The sequence below is a fragment of the Corvus hawaiiensis genome, chromosome 1, assembly GCF_020740725.1.
Source record: "Corvus hawaiiensis isolate bCorHaw1 chromosome 1, bCorHaw1.pri.cur, whole genome shotgun sequence".
NCBI lineage: Eukaryota > Metazoa > Chordata > Aves > Passeriformes > Corvidae > Corvus > Corvus hawaiiensis.
Window position 1 is genome coordinate 8,053,768 of NC_063213.1, and position 15,714 is coordinate 8,069,481.

Sequence of the window (15,714 nt, forward strand, 5' to 3'; positions counted from 1 at the left end):
TTTTCCAACACTTCTGGAAACAATAGTTTGAATTCTGAGCTTTCAAGTGTTGTTTGTGTTCCAGACACTGTTTTTAAATACTTCTTTATGATTTCATCTGTGAGAGGTTTTTAAACAAGGGACCAATCATTGCTCAAAACAGAAGTTGCTGTCCTTTATGGTCACTTACTTGAAACATTTCTTTTAAGAAAGCAGCATATTAGTGCTATACAAATTAATTCTAAAAGGTACATTAGAATACAGCTTACTTATTTTTTCCCGGGTGTTTCTTGGACTGACATGGATCACCCCACCACCATTTAACCAAACACTGGTTGGCTTAATGGTATTACAGTGGGCCTGGGTCTGTGGCTGCACCACCTCTTACAGGATGTAGAGGCAGAAATTTGCAGTGCTTTGAAAACAAAACTCCTTGCAATAGTGTTTGCCGTGTGTTGTGGGAAATGTGAATAGGGAGTAGATTTTTTCCCAGTTGTTTCAAATTCAGTCATGAGTTGCTACATGTGAGTAAGGGTTTTGTAGCAATTGTTATTAATGTGGTCTCATATTCTGCAGTACTCACAGTATAGACTAATTATATAAATATCCCTGCATCTGACCACAGTCAGTCATTTTAAACTGATATTTAGTAACTCATATGTGTTTGCAACGGTACGTATGTAGGAGACAAACTGTTAATGGAAATAAAAAGCCAATGTGAAAATGATTCTCTTACTTCCTCACAATTATTCTGCTTTAGCTATGGCTTCACTATAATGAGTAACAGTAAATGAAATTTTCACTCTATCGCTGTGTAGTAGTGGCAGATCACAGGTAGTGTAGAAAGCATTTTGTTTTCATTTAACAGGATACATGGTATCAGGTGGTGTTGATTGACATTTCTTGGACAGTGCTTTGCACAGCATTTCATGCAAATCATGTTTGAATGAGACTGCTGCATCAAATTACATTTCTTTCAGATTATAGCCCTTGCAGATGTGAGACAGAGCTTGTTCAGCAGCTGGCAAAAGGCTTTGGTTTTTAACAGGTACTGTTTTCACAACTTGACTGCAAAGCTCTGTAATTACAGCACTTAAGATAGTGAAGGAATGATGGGCTCTTTCTGTTATCAGATCTGTAAGTAGTAGCAAGCAAGTGCAGCATGAGATCTCTCCAGCTGTCAAGTTTTGTCAGGCTGCCATAGAGGGAATGCAGTTTAAAATGCAGGTGACATAATACCCAACATTCTCCATTTGCTAGTGGGCTTCTGATTAATCACGATTACCATACATTATCATACCATCAAATTTAATCATATCAATGAATTCCCATCTGCAGGAGGAGCAGCAGCAGCTAAACATGATGGTAACAGCTATTAAATAAGAGAGAAATAGCTGGTTTCTAAATGCAGTAACCCTTTAACTTGTCATGCTGGCTCCAGCGTGCACGTGCTCTGTAGACAGTAAAATAGAGCAGCAAACTTGTGCATTTATATTTTATAGTTACTGTCATTTATTCTTGTGTTAGGTGATTGCTGTTTAGCACAGCCAGGCAAAAACAGTTATAGATTTTATTTTTTCCTGTGTTAATAATGCTAGTTTTCCTTCAGTCTCATCTTTACTTCCTGCTAAACACAGAATCACAGAGGCTGAGGTTGACCTCTGGAGATCACCTGGTCCATCTCTCTGTTCAAGCAGGGCCAACTGAAGCCAGTTGCCCAGGAACACACGTGGATGGCTTTTGAATATCTCCAAGGATGGTGCAAGTGCGCAGGCATCCTCAGAGTAAAAAAGTTTTTGTTTATCTAGATATATAGGTTGTACTTTGTTATTTGTATAAATGCAATGTGAAGCTTTTAATGCATTGTAAGCAAAGCACAGATTTTTATCAAGGCAAAGAGGTAAAAGTATTATGCGTATGCTATTTTGCCATTAATTAAGTACTGTTAAAGAGTTACTTTGCAGAAATCAAGACTTGTAAAGAAATCCAATTAAAATATACAGTCTGCTGAGTACAATGCCGTAAGAGTAGTCTGGAGCTTAAACACGGAATAGAGAACTAAAATGTATCTATTATAATACCCGAGAGTATTAGGTGATAGTATAGTGATCTTAGGCTGTTTCACTGAGATGAGAAAATGTCCTTTTAAAAGATAACTCAGTACATTTGTGTCATCACAATACAAAAAAAAGTAAATCTATAAACTGGTATTTGTTCACCTTCTGTGCCTTCAGTTCTTGCTAATTCTTTAGAATGTGAAAGGGGAAAAGCTCCGTTTTATTATAAAACAGTAAGTCACTACTGTTCACAAAAAAATGAGGCAATTCAGAGAGATATTATTGGTTGACTGTAGGATACCCAAAAATGAATAAAAAGCATTCAGGCCGTCTTACCCAACACATGAATAGTACCTGCAGGCATATTGGGAACTCTTGAGTATATAAAGTTCTCACACCAATGTGTTTGTAAGGTCAGAGATGTGCAGAACACCTCAAAAATGAGATTTCCTTACAGAATTAAAAGTTGTGAATCAGGTAAATTGATTACTAAATAATCAGGTCATTTTCAAAGTCCATGTTAGCAGCAATTCTGATTTTTGTCTTCTGTAAATCTGGCTGCTTCTTGGCTTTTTTTGTAACAACCTGAGCATTTTTTGTTAAAGGGAGGAACATCATCCTCAGGTTGCATTGAAGTTCTCTGACTTGTAGGCCACCAAGATACACATAAACACTGTGATAATACTTCCAAGGAGTAGTCTCTGGGAAGTCCAAGGGAAAGGTGTAAATTTTGTTTAGATCTTATCCCATTGATCCTGAGAGCAGGAGGGGTCCAGTGTTTCTGGGTCCTTAATTTTTTACGCATCCATAAAACTGTTAGCTTTCAACACAGAAAATATGGAGAAGGATTTTACTGTCCTTTAATAAATGATTATCAAATCCTTATCTCTTAAGGGAGAGGTCATTGTTTTAAATGACACTTACGTCCCTTACACTCTTTCTCCAATTTCTATTTGCATTGTACTTAATCTTATGAAGATAGAGGCCACCAAACAAAAATTATCATGCACTCTTCTATACCCCACTCCTGCAGAGGATTGCAAACTTAAGCGAAACTGAATCTTCCAGATGCATTAGTTTAAGAATTTAGTGTTTAAAAAATTCCTTAGGTTTGTGGTTTGAGAGGTTTGGGTTTACTCTTCCTTCAGTCTGTGCAGGCTGCAACAGCTTGTCTGTCACACTGTTTCTCATTATGGCCTGTCTCTGCTGGAAACACTCTTCCTTCATCCATACAGAATAGATGGATGGGAGTGTGGTTGTTTTGCACATCAGCACTTTAAATTAGGAATTTAAATCTAGAGCTGGGATTTAGTTACCAATACATTTTCTATGTCTGTATTTCATTAAGGACTTTGTAAAGCAGAAGTTCTCCTGTGGAGAAGTGGTTGCTTGTGGGCGCTTCTGCTTTGTTTCTTCTCTTAGAAACACATTGAAATTGGGAGTATTTTTGTCTCCATTTGCAACATGAATCAGTTCCTGCTGGATGTATTGCGGGGATGTCCTGAAACTGGATGAAACTTGATTAAAGCTAAAAATTAGAACTATTGTATACTAAAAGGTTTTATCTCCTGCACCACTAGGGGTTGTCAGTATGCTTGGATTACCCATCTCTGTCTGTATTGCCTGTGTTACTTATTTTAGCTATTTGATCATAAATTGACTTAAATAACAGGGGATTCCATGCCTTTCTCTCCTGCTTGTACTGGTTTTCCATGTTGGCTGAATTCTGAGACCCTAAACAGTGAAATAGGGCATTGGTGCCTTCTCTTACAGATGACCTGGACTTCTGCCTAAGCCTCTCAACACTCTATCTCTTGGAGTTGAGTAGTGTCAGAGGAGCTTGTCCAAGTTGCGTGGTACATTATAATATTAAAAATTGCTTCCAGCTTAGTTGAAAATACCAGCTCATTCTCTCTGACTCAGTCTGCCTGTAGTGCCAGGATCTGTGCAGTCCATGTGCTTGAACCAGTGCTTGGCTACCTTTATACATTTTCCCCTCAGAAAAAAATTCCAGAAACTTTAAAAAAGAAACTTTAAAAAGATTCACATGTGGGTAACATAAAACTGTTGTCTGGACTTCTATGGGGACTCTGAACTTTTTTGTCTATGATTGGCATGAATTCAAGGTGTGTCTTTTATATTAGGTGATCTTATCCTAAATCTTTTGGAAAAGCCATGGTGCTTGCTAGGTTTTAGATCACCATGATGGACTTACGTGATAGGCATCAGAGGAACAATACTGAATCATTGAAACCGTATTTAAAAAATATTAAAATTAATTTTATGATAAAAAATTTCCAGGAGTCATTCCTTTTTGTGTGCTATGCAGACTAAAACAAAGTACTGTGAAACTTGAAGACCTGTGTTTTGTGGAACATATAGATACATATTTCTACTTGAAAATTTTTGAACCATATCCAAGATATATGAGTGGTGTTTCCTACACAAGAGGATGAAAAGTCAGTTCCTTGCACAGAAAGTAGGCAGTTTAGGAAGGCTTTTTGAAAAGTCTGGGGGCTGCTGAAATAAGAGGATTAACATCTTGTGACAGATGGCTATAGTTTTAATTGTCATAGGTTATAGTGGTCATTATTCTTTGCATTTAAACCATATAAGAAGAATTAACTGAATGGCCCTGCTTAACTGTCAATGGGGTTCTCCTAGCTCTTTGCATTTTAAGTGAGATTAATAAATGAAAACATGTTGTGCAGGCAGGGTGTATTTTATTGAAAGATTCATGAAGTTTCAATGACATTGTTAAGGTATTTAATTAGTCTCATGAAAAAAAGTGGAGTGACCCTTTTAGAGAAGTTGATAAATCATATAATAGCTGTTAGATCCTCTTTATTCCTTGCTTTATAAGATTAACTTTGTGCTAAGCAATTTATGCTAAGTTTTCCCTTTTATTGGTAACCAAAGTTATCTGTGCTTCATGAATAGATTATTGCAGATAACATCATGTAATTAACAAGAGATGCAGAAAAGTAAAAGCACAATTTGTGTAAGAATTGTATGAGAGAAAATGTTAATTTCTTAACTAGGAAGGATATTTAAAGGGATAAAAGGAAGGCAAAATAGTGCAGTTCTTTGAAAGGATTAAAGTAACCTTATCTCATGTTCTTTCAGAAGGTGGGATTGCCTGTGTGTGTGAAAGTCATGTTCAATGAGCTATTCACAACTCTAATGAATTGTAGACACAAGTTTGCCTTGCCTTTTTTTTTTCCAAAAGTGATTGATAAGGTGTAAGTTATGCCTTAACTATATTGAGTAATTGAAATTAGTAAAAGGGGAAATTGTATGACCTGCAGTTATTCAAAATTGTATAAAAATGTCAGTCTGGAGTGCAGTAAATTATGGTGTGTCTGGGAGGAAGAGTGGGTACATTCTTTTGGTAAGAGTAAACTTCACAAAATTAAAGATTTAAGACAAAATACCTGTCAGTAGCACTTCACTGTTCTGTTGTCTTCTCCTTTGAAGTATTTCTAAAATGTCTATGATTGTGTTCTCTTTAGAAATCTACACAGAATCCTATTTCCAATGTAATTTCCTTCTAGACCTCAGTTCTTGTATTCTTATGCACCAACTTTTTTTTCCCTTTTTGAATTTTTGAAATAAAATTGCATGAGGATAAATTAAGTTACAGAGTCCAGAGCATTCCTTACAAACAGGAAAAAATACAGACCTCTGCTGGGTTGTTCTTACAGACATTTGGTAGCTGTCATGGTAACCATTTCTGTATGAATCTGAACCAACCTTGTGGGATCTCACTGGGAAGGCACATAAATATTTTGTCCTTTCCCCCAGTGTCAGAGTTGGCCCCAGTGTTGGGCTGAGATGCAGAACCTTGGACCAGTGGCTGATCATGTGAATTTGCAATTTTCTTTTCTTAGGTTGAAACTTGTTAGCTTGAAAATAGGTGGCTTTGAACACTGAGTAGGGAGGTTTCCTGAAAGATTTAATAATGGTGAAGTAATAGTTAAAATGTTTTTTTGCAGGGAGTCTTAGCTGATGTGTGTACTGAATAGTTGGGTGTAATTTGAAACTGTCTGGATAGTGAAACCATGAAAAATGGGAGTAACTACTGTGCACATAAAGATTTATTATGCATCTATGTTACAGTATGCTTATTTTATCAAAAATAGACCATTATGAAACCTGGCTTTTGCACCTGCTCTTCATTAATTTTTGAAGTTAAATAGCTCTGAGTGGTCTTTCCTACCAAATACCAGAGGGCAGTTGGGGGTTATTAGCAACAAATACTTGCTGAGTGTAGAATTTAACGTTAATGGTAAAATAATCCACTTCTAAAATTATAGTTTAACTACTGTTAAGCATAAAAAAACCCACCAAAAAGCCAAGCCCACCCTCAAAAGCTTTAAGCAATGGAGAGGTGTTACATTACTTTGTACTGGTTTTAGGACAATTAGAATTTGGCGTAAGTAAAAGTTGAAGTGGTAGTATTACTGTATTTCTATTGAATTGGGAAAAAAAGTAATGTCGTTTGAGAATAAAAGACAAACACCTCATAACTTAGAAAAATACCCATCACAGTTTACATATTTTCTTTTTTAAAAAGAGTTCATGTGTGTCTGTAAGTAGTAGCTCTAGTTGAACATTAAAGTTTTAGTTTCACATGGTAGTGTGTGATATGAATCAACCACACAATTGAATTCCTATTGGAATTATCCTGGAAGCTTTTTCAGAAGAAAAATCTCAACAATGTAAGTTATGAAAATACATGCTTCCCCCTCCCTGTTTTACTGTTATTTAGGGCAGTATTTTTATCTTTAGGGACATAGGAGCAAAGCTGGTTTAGGGGAGAAGTGGAGGTCAGTCTGTCATGACTGTAAGAAGGAAAAGAATAAAACTATAATTTTTTTTTTTTTTTTTTTTTTAGAAGCAAACATTGGTAATTCGTTTTTCAGCAAATAACAAGTGTCTTTGCAATTAATTTTGCATGATTGGCCTTTGGTTATCAGCCAAGAAATGTGATCAGTCATAATTTAGTAGTTTTTCAAAATGTCATGTACATAAAGTTAAAGTCTGCTCAGCAATCAAATAAGTAGGTATTTGTTAGCAAATCTGGACTCTTACTTAAAAACTGGAAAAACCCCCCAGAATTCTTAACTGCTAGGGATGGAAAAAAGAGAGGCCAATCGGAAGAGTTCCAAACTTCAGGTATTTCATTCTTGCTTTTTCTTGGAGTTATTTTGACCCAAACTTGTGTTGTGTCATGTACTTATGTGAAATATACTACTAATAAAACTAGAGAAAAAAATTCTTAATGTATCTTAGTGAGCATTTGTTGGATTTTTTTGATACCAGTTTTTGGATAACAGTTGGATACCTGTTACTTTGTGTTAAATCAGTGCAGGTATTTAGAGGGCAGTAAATGTTTGTTTTTTAAGATGGATGGACACCTTTGGTACTGAAGATCACAGGGAGCTTGAAATCAGCATTGCTACTATTTTTAACAGTAAAATGTCTTCCTGGTTAACAGTTTGTGTAATTTTTTTGTAAATGAACTGTAATATCATATTTTAGAAAGTGTGACCTTTCTTAGACCTAAAATGACTATGTACTGCTCAGTTCTAAAATTCACCTAAAGCTTATTTCATAAAAGTTTGTTTCCTTATGATGGGAAATACAAATCTGTGCTCAGTGTGTGTAATACTAACAGAATTCAGTGGCCTAAACCAAGATGTGCTGGTTGCTGGCCTCATTTTAAATCCTTTTGGTTGAAATTTTCCAAATACTTTCATTCCAAGACTGAAATGGTGGAAAAATACTGTTGTGCCCAAGTGAAGTTATTTAGAAATGTTTTATTATTGCTCAGTTTCCAAGGAAGAAACTTGAGTTTGGCTGCACTGAGGATGTTTCAGTACATAAGAGCTGTGTGAAATTCAACAGGACTTGCCATGCATTTGCAATTCAGGGCTGCCTTAGGAGGAGATGGATCTGGGCATAGTAATGAGGGTACAGGTTGGCAGGAGAGGGAAGGCTGGTACAAAGAATTGTTTATTTAAAATACAAATTCCTGCTGCTTCCCTGGCAGGAAAAAGAGGGGAAATGGCCTGGTGTAAGTGTACAGGCAAGGAATCGGGGCTGAGTGGGGCACATAGGAGCTCTTCACCAGCTGCCACAACACGAGCTCACCAGTTTGCAGTCTGGAAGCTGGGAAGCTGGATCCATGCTGGGATTAGGAGTGAAAGTGGGAGAGTGAAAGACATGATGGGGGATGAGAGGATGTATCTGAAGAGTGAGCAGGACCAGGAAGACAGTAAGGCAAATTTGGCAAGGAATTAATATTGAGGAGGATGTTTGAGACCAGGTTACAAATGTGGTTGGAGAAACAGAGTTGGCTGCTTATTTTGTAGCCTAAGCCTGTTACCTTCCAGCCTAGCACTAAAACTGAAGTTTGGGAGTGAGGGGAGAGACTGATTAAGGATCTGTTACCTCAACCAGCACAGAATACATGGAGTTTGGAAAAAGCAGGTAGAGGAGACTGTGATCACTGCAGTGCCATTTGGTGCTTGGAACCAAGCCCAGACAGATCATTGCTGCTGCCAGTTCTTCAGCTCGGCTGGCAGATATGCGACACTTAAGATTTATTAGCCCAGGTTTCAGTAAGTTTCCACGTAATTTTTTTTTTTTCTGGCTATTTTACAAATGACCAAGATATGTACAGGCATTTGTCTAGGGTAAAATATGAGGAATTTGAGAGCTTCCAAGTCAAGCTCTCTGAAAATGGGGAAAAAAGGTTGTCTGTCAAGACCATGTTCTGTCCTGAGATGCAAGATGTGTGACTACATGCTGTAAATCAGATGCAAGATTCAAACCATCTTGTGTGCAACTGCCCTGTTGAACTGTTGCAATGACCTTATGCATTGTCCAGTGATAAACTAATAACTAAATAGCTAAAAATGAGTTGGTTTTCTGGGTGCCTCCCTTGAAGATGTGCAGCAGGTGGAAGGGCTGTGTATTCCCTGGGATTGCTGTAAGAGCAGTACTTTTGAGAAATAGGCTTTTATCACCAAGGCTTCCAAGATGAGGGAATGCATTTAACCTTAGTTTGAAAGTACCTCTGGCAGCTCCTATGTGCACTGGTGCTAGAGATGTGTTTGGGAGTGAAGGGTCAGGATCCTCAAGGCTTGTATTCAGTTGCTCTTTTGGCAGGCAGCCAGTGCTGTCCTGCTGAACATGAGGGAAGAGCAATGCAGTGAACATCCTTGTTGAGCTAAGCCTGAAAAGGTTTCCATGGAACAAATAAATGTCACTTTTTCCATCCCAAACAGCTCCCTCTTGCTCTAACTGTTGTCTGCAGACAGTGTGTGAAATTCAAAGGCAGTACTCGCTTCCAAGGTGGCAGGAGTATTGTGTGTTGTAACTGTTCACTTGCAGAAGTGTAGCAGCTCCTCCTACAAACTGTATGTTATGAGGACTGTCATGCTTGAGTGTAATGTAATGTCTCTTCACTAAATGAAATACCCACAGGAGACTGGCTGGCTGGAAGCACTGGCAAGGGGATATAGACCCTTTAATCTCTAGGAAAGATAATGTATTTGTAGTTGATGGCTGTATAATGACATAAAATAAGTAGTCACAGTCTTGCTCCCAAATAAGAGGTCTTAGTATCTCACATATCCCTGTTCAGGTGTTCTCAGGAAGGCCACAGATTTAATAATGGATCTGATCCTTGGTGCCTCTCATCTACTTACTTGGGCCTTGCCAATCCCAGTTATATTGTGCTGGTAGAAGACTATAAAGCAGCTGTCTTGTGCTGCTTTGATAGTGAGTACAGTCCAGTTTCCAGGGCCATTTTTGCTGTGCGAGAAATTTCCTTGGTGAGCGCAGCTCAACAGATAAAAGATAAGCTACTGCAGCTTAGTTGTTTGGCCCTTTCCTGATGACCATACTTCAGCCTAGCACGGAGTTTTTGGTGTGGAATCTGTTTTGAAAAGCTTGTCTTCAGCAATGTAAGTTTAAGCTTCAAGGTGAGCATTACATGTAGACAGAACAGGTCCCATCACTGGTTTCCTAATCCTTGTAATGAGGGAAGCAAGGATGTTCACAGATTATTTTCATTGCTTACTTGATTTACTCATATAATAAGGAAATGGTTGAGAATATGATTTATGTGAAGCAAAGCTTATTCTGTGTATGAGGTTGCCAATATGTTTTGTCAACTTCTGATAGAAAAAAACAACAGTGTGAATTACTCAATTAAATTTGTCTTCTGCAGAGTTCTGCTTTTGTATTGATATACTGCTTCCTGCAATATGCAAAGGCATTAAAAAAAGAAAAAAAAATCCAGTGCCTTACTGGAGGAAAGAAAATTTTGTACTCTTTCTTATAATGCTTCAGATGCTAAACTGTGAATAGACAGAAATGTTACTCTCCTCTTAATTCTTTTAGAAAGACAATTTCTTTAATTTTCTGGATGCCGTAAATTGTCCTTCCCCCCCCCCCCCCCCTTTTTTTTTTTTTAAGTAAAGCTGCTCACTTCTGTAGCTTGCATTGTGCTAAATTGATGATGAAGAATAATATGGTTTAAGAAGATAAATGTCAAGAATGTCTTCTAAAGTAGACGTTCAGATTTTTTTGGATTAATGGGAAAGAAGGTCAATAATTGCATGGATTTCAATAAGCTTGAGAAGAAATGGCATTCCTGTGGTGCTACTGATTATTAAAACCTTGTGAATTCATTTCAAGATACTGTACTTGGGTTTAATATATCTTCCATTGTGAATGAATGACTCAGTCAGGGCTGTCAGTTTGTACAGGTGATAGGAGATAATTCGTACAGCAATTGTATTTTTAAGAAAAAAGTTATAGCAGACAATACATACATTTCTGCATGGTAACCTTAATTTTAATTCTGCCTTTTTAAATAGGGCCCTCCAGACTTCCAGCAGCATACACCTGGACCAGTTCCTACCAACTTCTCACAAGCCCCAAGGCTGCCAATCCAGGACCAGTGGAGAGGGCCACCCCCACCACCTCCACCACTCCCTCCTCCACCTCCTCAGGACAGAGATCCTTTCTTCATAGCAGGTAAGCATTTTCAATCCCATTAACAAATAACACCCACCTTTTGTAAAGTGACTCTGCACTGTGACTGCATATACCACAACGTGAAGTGTTCAGAAGAACCTGAAGGCTGGAAGATCCTTTGTGATGTAGCCAGGCTGGTACATGCCAAAAATTCTGGTTGTTGTGTATATTTTTACTTTTTTTTATGTGGATTTTTACCTTTTTTTTATATGTCTTCACCTGTAACTGCCATGAATCTGGATATTTATATAGACACAAAAATAATTAATATCTAAGTGGCTGTAGCAATGAAGTTGTTGCACTTTGTTATATTTTGGATAAGTACTCTCTATACACTTGGGTTTCCATTAGTAAGTCTTAAAACCGCCTGGACTCAGTGTGTAATGTAAGAAATCTGTTAAGGTTAGCTACAGTGATAAAGCCTAGCAAACCAAAGAGAGAGAGTAAGTGCATGTTTATGTTTATACCACATATATGTAATGTGTGTGTATACAGCATATTACAGACATTTTACACACATTTGATACGTAAAAATGTGCTATGTACCTGGTCGTGGTACAATGATGGTGTCAATGTTTTATGAGTTCTTCTGTGCTTTAAACTATAATCACTGGAATCCTTCATTGATTTTATTAAAGTAGAATTTCCAAAAGGTATTGCTGATTCCAGCAAAGTACCAGTTGTGCTGGTCTTTCATGGATCAATTCCTTTTATACACAAGTGGCAGGAACAAGATAAACATAACCTTGAGGGTAACTGATATAATTAAAACATCCCATACAGTTTTGCATTCTGCTAATTTCAGGTTACTTTCCAAAACAGAATAGAGCTCTATGTTTCTGAAATGTGTTTGTGTCCCAGGGAGGTTGTCATTTAATCAGTTCTTTCCTTCCCACAGATCCGAGGTTCCCAGGTCACCCCTTGTTTGAGCAGCGAAGCCCCCCACCGCCACCGCCTCCCCCGCTTCTTAACAGCGCCCATCCTGTACCTACGCAGAGCCCGATGCCGTTCAGCCCGCCCGGGCCCGCCTTTAACCAGCAGGGACAGCAGCCCGTGTATCCCCGGGAGCGGCCGGTGCGGCCCAGCATGCAGCCCCAGGGCCCGGTGGGGATCCTGCACTTCAACCAGCCGGGCTCTGCCACCCCGCGGCCCTTCATCCCCCCGCGGCAGCAGTTCCTGCAGGCGCCGGGACAGCCCTTCCTGTCCCCGCACGCGCAGCCCAGTATGCAGGTACGGGGCCAGGGGCAGGAACAGAGCCAGAGCCATTGGGATTGCAGGTCCGAGGGGTATGGCCCTGTAACGCCCTTACTGCTGTGCCTGGCGAGTGATGGATCTTCTCCCTGCTGCAGTGTCCCACTATTGTGCCCGTGTCCCGGTCTCTCTCCAGCCCTCTTCGGTCGGTGCCGGGCCCGTGTTCCCGGTCTCTCTCCGGCGCGTGTTCCCGGTCTCTCTCCGGCGCGTGTTCCCGGTCTCTCTCCGGCGCGTGTTCCCGGTCTCTCTCCGGCGCGTGTTCCCGGTCTCTCTCCGGCCCGTGTTCCCGGTCTCTCTCCGGCCCTGTCCCGGTCGGTGCCCGGCCCGTGTTCCCAGGTGCTGCGGGGCGGCAGTGCCCTCTGCCGGCAGCGGCGCCCGCCCGGGTACGGAGCTCTGCGGCACCGCTGAAGTGGGGCAGCGCTTTGGGGATGTGCAGAGGGGCAGGATAAACGTCGTTAGAAAACAGTGTAGAGGGCAGGAACCCTTGAGTTTGTCTGTTTGCACTTCAGCTGCTGCCTACACAGGTTTATGTGTAGAACAACCTTACACTGCTTCTGTTAGTCTGTATTTTTACTCTCTATGATTTTTGTTTAACCTGATTCGTAGCTGCTTATAGTTCTAAGGATTCAGGAGGCTGGATTTGCTTTTCAGGAGTTTATTACCTTGAAACTAAAATATTTTTTTCTTCATGCAAAGGGTCCCATGCATCCTCCAATACAGCCTCAGCCACAACCTCAGCCTCAGCAGCACCATCACCAGCAGCAACAGCAGCACCATCACCAGCAGCAGCAGCAGCAACACCATCACCATCTCCAAGGGCCTCCGCAGCCCTTGATGCCCATGAACCAGCCACAGTTCAGGCCTCACATGCAAGCCACGCAGCAGCAGCCAAATAACAACAGGATGCAGTGTCAGCCACGACAGGGTCCAATGAAGCCAAGGCATGTAAGTGTCACATATATCAGTGTCCTGCGTGGGAAGCAGGCATGTAAGTGCAGATTACAAAACTCGCCAGCATGGTTTTTCAGTCCTATTTATTCCCTTCCTGCCCTTTCCTCTACTTTCATCATTTCTTGCTCATTTTCTGCCTTGATTGTTTTATAATCTACATTGAAAAATACCATGTATATCTTTTCTCCTCTCATCTTTAGTGTTCTTTTTGATTTGGATCCAATAGGAGATGTTGCAGTTTCCCAAGAACTAGCAATGAAGGGGTTATGAAGGATAGATCTGCTTAATAAGACTTTACAACTGCTGGTAGTCTGTGATTGTGTGGGAGCCTAATTCTCTGACATGCTTTCCATGTGAAGGCCTCTCTGTACCACTGCTAATCAGTTTTCTGGTTCAGGTAGTGCCTCCCCTGTCTTGTGAGTTTCCTCCCATGCAGCTTATTCTGCATCTTGGTAGGTTTGGTAGCACAACAGTCTGTAGCAGTGCTCAAGACAAGGTAACTATAGTTTAGCATAGTTGCTTTGATTAGGAAAGTCAATCACACAGTGAAGCCGATTTCTCAGAATGGTGTTAAGTGAGATGAAGTTTTGCTTTTAATTAGAAAAATAGGTTATTAAAGCGTTCTAATTTCTGGGGGTTTTTTTTCTGACATTAAAAATATTGTGCTTCTTCACAAAGCTTGTTTTCCCAAACTTAACTAAATCAGGAAAATGTGGAACCAAAACAACTTCAGCCTGGTTTGTGGTGGAAGTCAGCAGTTTTTTTCTTTTCTGCTTTTCAGAGTACCCCATCACAGAATATTGTCAAGCGTTCGAATCAGCAGCTTCAGTCGACTGCTCCCAGGAACAGCAACTTGCGTGAGTTGCCAATAGCCCCATCCCACGCCATGGAGATGAGCAACAACAGGCGGAACTCCACCCCAGCTGCTCAGGTCAAACCCATTACCAGCACCATGTCTGCCACCAAGCCTGTCACTGGTGGTGTGAACTCCCAGGGAAGGCCTGAGATGAAAGCTAAAGCAATCACACCAGTGGGCCAGGCAAAGTCAGAAGGAAAATCTGAACCAGAGGTAAGGGGGGTTTTTGTTGTTGTTTTTGAGCAAAAGACCAACAACCAAACAAGAAACAAAGCTCTTGCCTTTAAAAAACTTTTCTAGTCTGATTTATGAACTGAAAGCACACTTAGTATATTATCCACCAAATATTTTTTGGTGCCACTAGAGGCCTCCCTTCTGAATTGCACTTTTCTCTTTTATTGCAATAGCAGAAACAGTCTCCATTGATATAAAAGGTCTGGAAGGTTGGCAGGGCTGCGACGAATCTGTTTTGCAGGAGAAGAGGCATTTCTACTAGGGAAAGGTGATCAGTGATACAAGCCTCTGAAATACTCATTTTGCCCATTTTTATCTTGGGGAATTACAATTTATTTTATTTTCAGGTGATCTTACTCTTCTAAGTCTTACTCTTTCTAAGTCTGAAAGCCTCTTCTCTGTCATTTTGTATGATGCTGTATGCCTCAAAAGAAAAAAGTAGGCTATTTGGAGAGCTGTCTTTCTCTTGCTGTTTTCCTTTAGGCTGTTCAGTCTCTACTAGGCCTTGAGCATTCATGCAGGAGTTCTTAGCTGTGCTGTCCGTGGAGCTTCTTGCTCTTGAAAAAGAAACTCTCCCTTTTATGAAACCTTTTTGTGTGAGGGACAATAGGAGATGCTTTTAAGTTTTCCATTTTGGAGAAAGTGATGCTGTTTGCTCTGCTGGTACTCTGCACAATTGAAAAAATGAGATGCCAGTGTTTTCAGCTCCACTGGATTGTGTGGCGTGAACAGATGACCGTTTCCCTGCACAGGTCTCCTGGCAGCTAGAGAAGACTCTGGGAGCTCTGTTGGTTGGAGAGAGTGGGTAGGATTGGACTGATGGTGCTCTTTATCTTGAGCATGATGGCTAAATGCACCCTGTGTGCTTTGTCAGGCTATTCTGTGAAGAACTGTAAATCTTTATAGTTGCAGTTAACCATGAGTCTTGTCTCAAGGACCAGGTTTTCTTCAACAACTGTTGAAAGCTTTAATTGTGATAATGCTGTCTTCCTTTTAAGCTGCTCATGATTAGCTTTTCATCTTGTTCTTGAATTAGGGATGGTCATAACTAATTTCCATGAATGAGGCACAGAAGAAACCCAAAGCTACCAGTGTTTCACCTCTTGTGCACTGGCTTTGCAATGGAAATGAAAAAAAAATCCGTTTTTTAGCTTTTAATTTTCACCTTTTTTGGAAAAATATTTAAGTAATCTCTTTCCCCTCAATTCAGTCTCTTGGAATAATCTCAGTCACAGAAAATGCAGTGCCTCATAGAGAAGCCCCTGTCTTTCAGGCCACTAGTAAGGTAAGTCTTGAAAAATCAGCCACAGGCCTCCCCATCTAAAACATCTT

The 15,714-nt window shown here is 40.0% G+C and overlaps 1 protein-coding gene across 6 annotated transcripts in view; it reads left to right on the top strand.

Moving 5' to 3' along the window:
• The window catches only part of RBM33 (RNA binding motif protein 33), a 101,349-nt gene that overhangs the window by 45,366 nt on the left and 40,269 nt on the right, over positions 1 to 15,714 (top strand). For all 6 annotated transcript variants that reach the window (XM_048325496.1, XM_048325306.1, XM_048325397.1 and 3 more), the window contains exons 11-14: positions 10,931 to 11,090; positions 11,989 to 12,320; positions 13,038 to 13,286; positions 14,074 to 14,361. In XM_048325496.1, the coding sequence (XP_048181453.1) occupies positions 10,931 to 11,090; positions 11,989 to 12,320; positions 13,038 to 13,286; positions 14,074 to 14,361 (1,029 nt within the window). The remainder of the gene's footprint in view (positions 1 to 10,930; positions 11,091 to 11,988; positions 12,321 to 13,037; positions 13,287 to 14,073; positions 14,362 to 15,714) is intronic.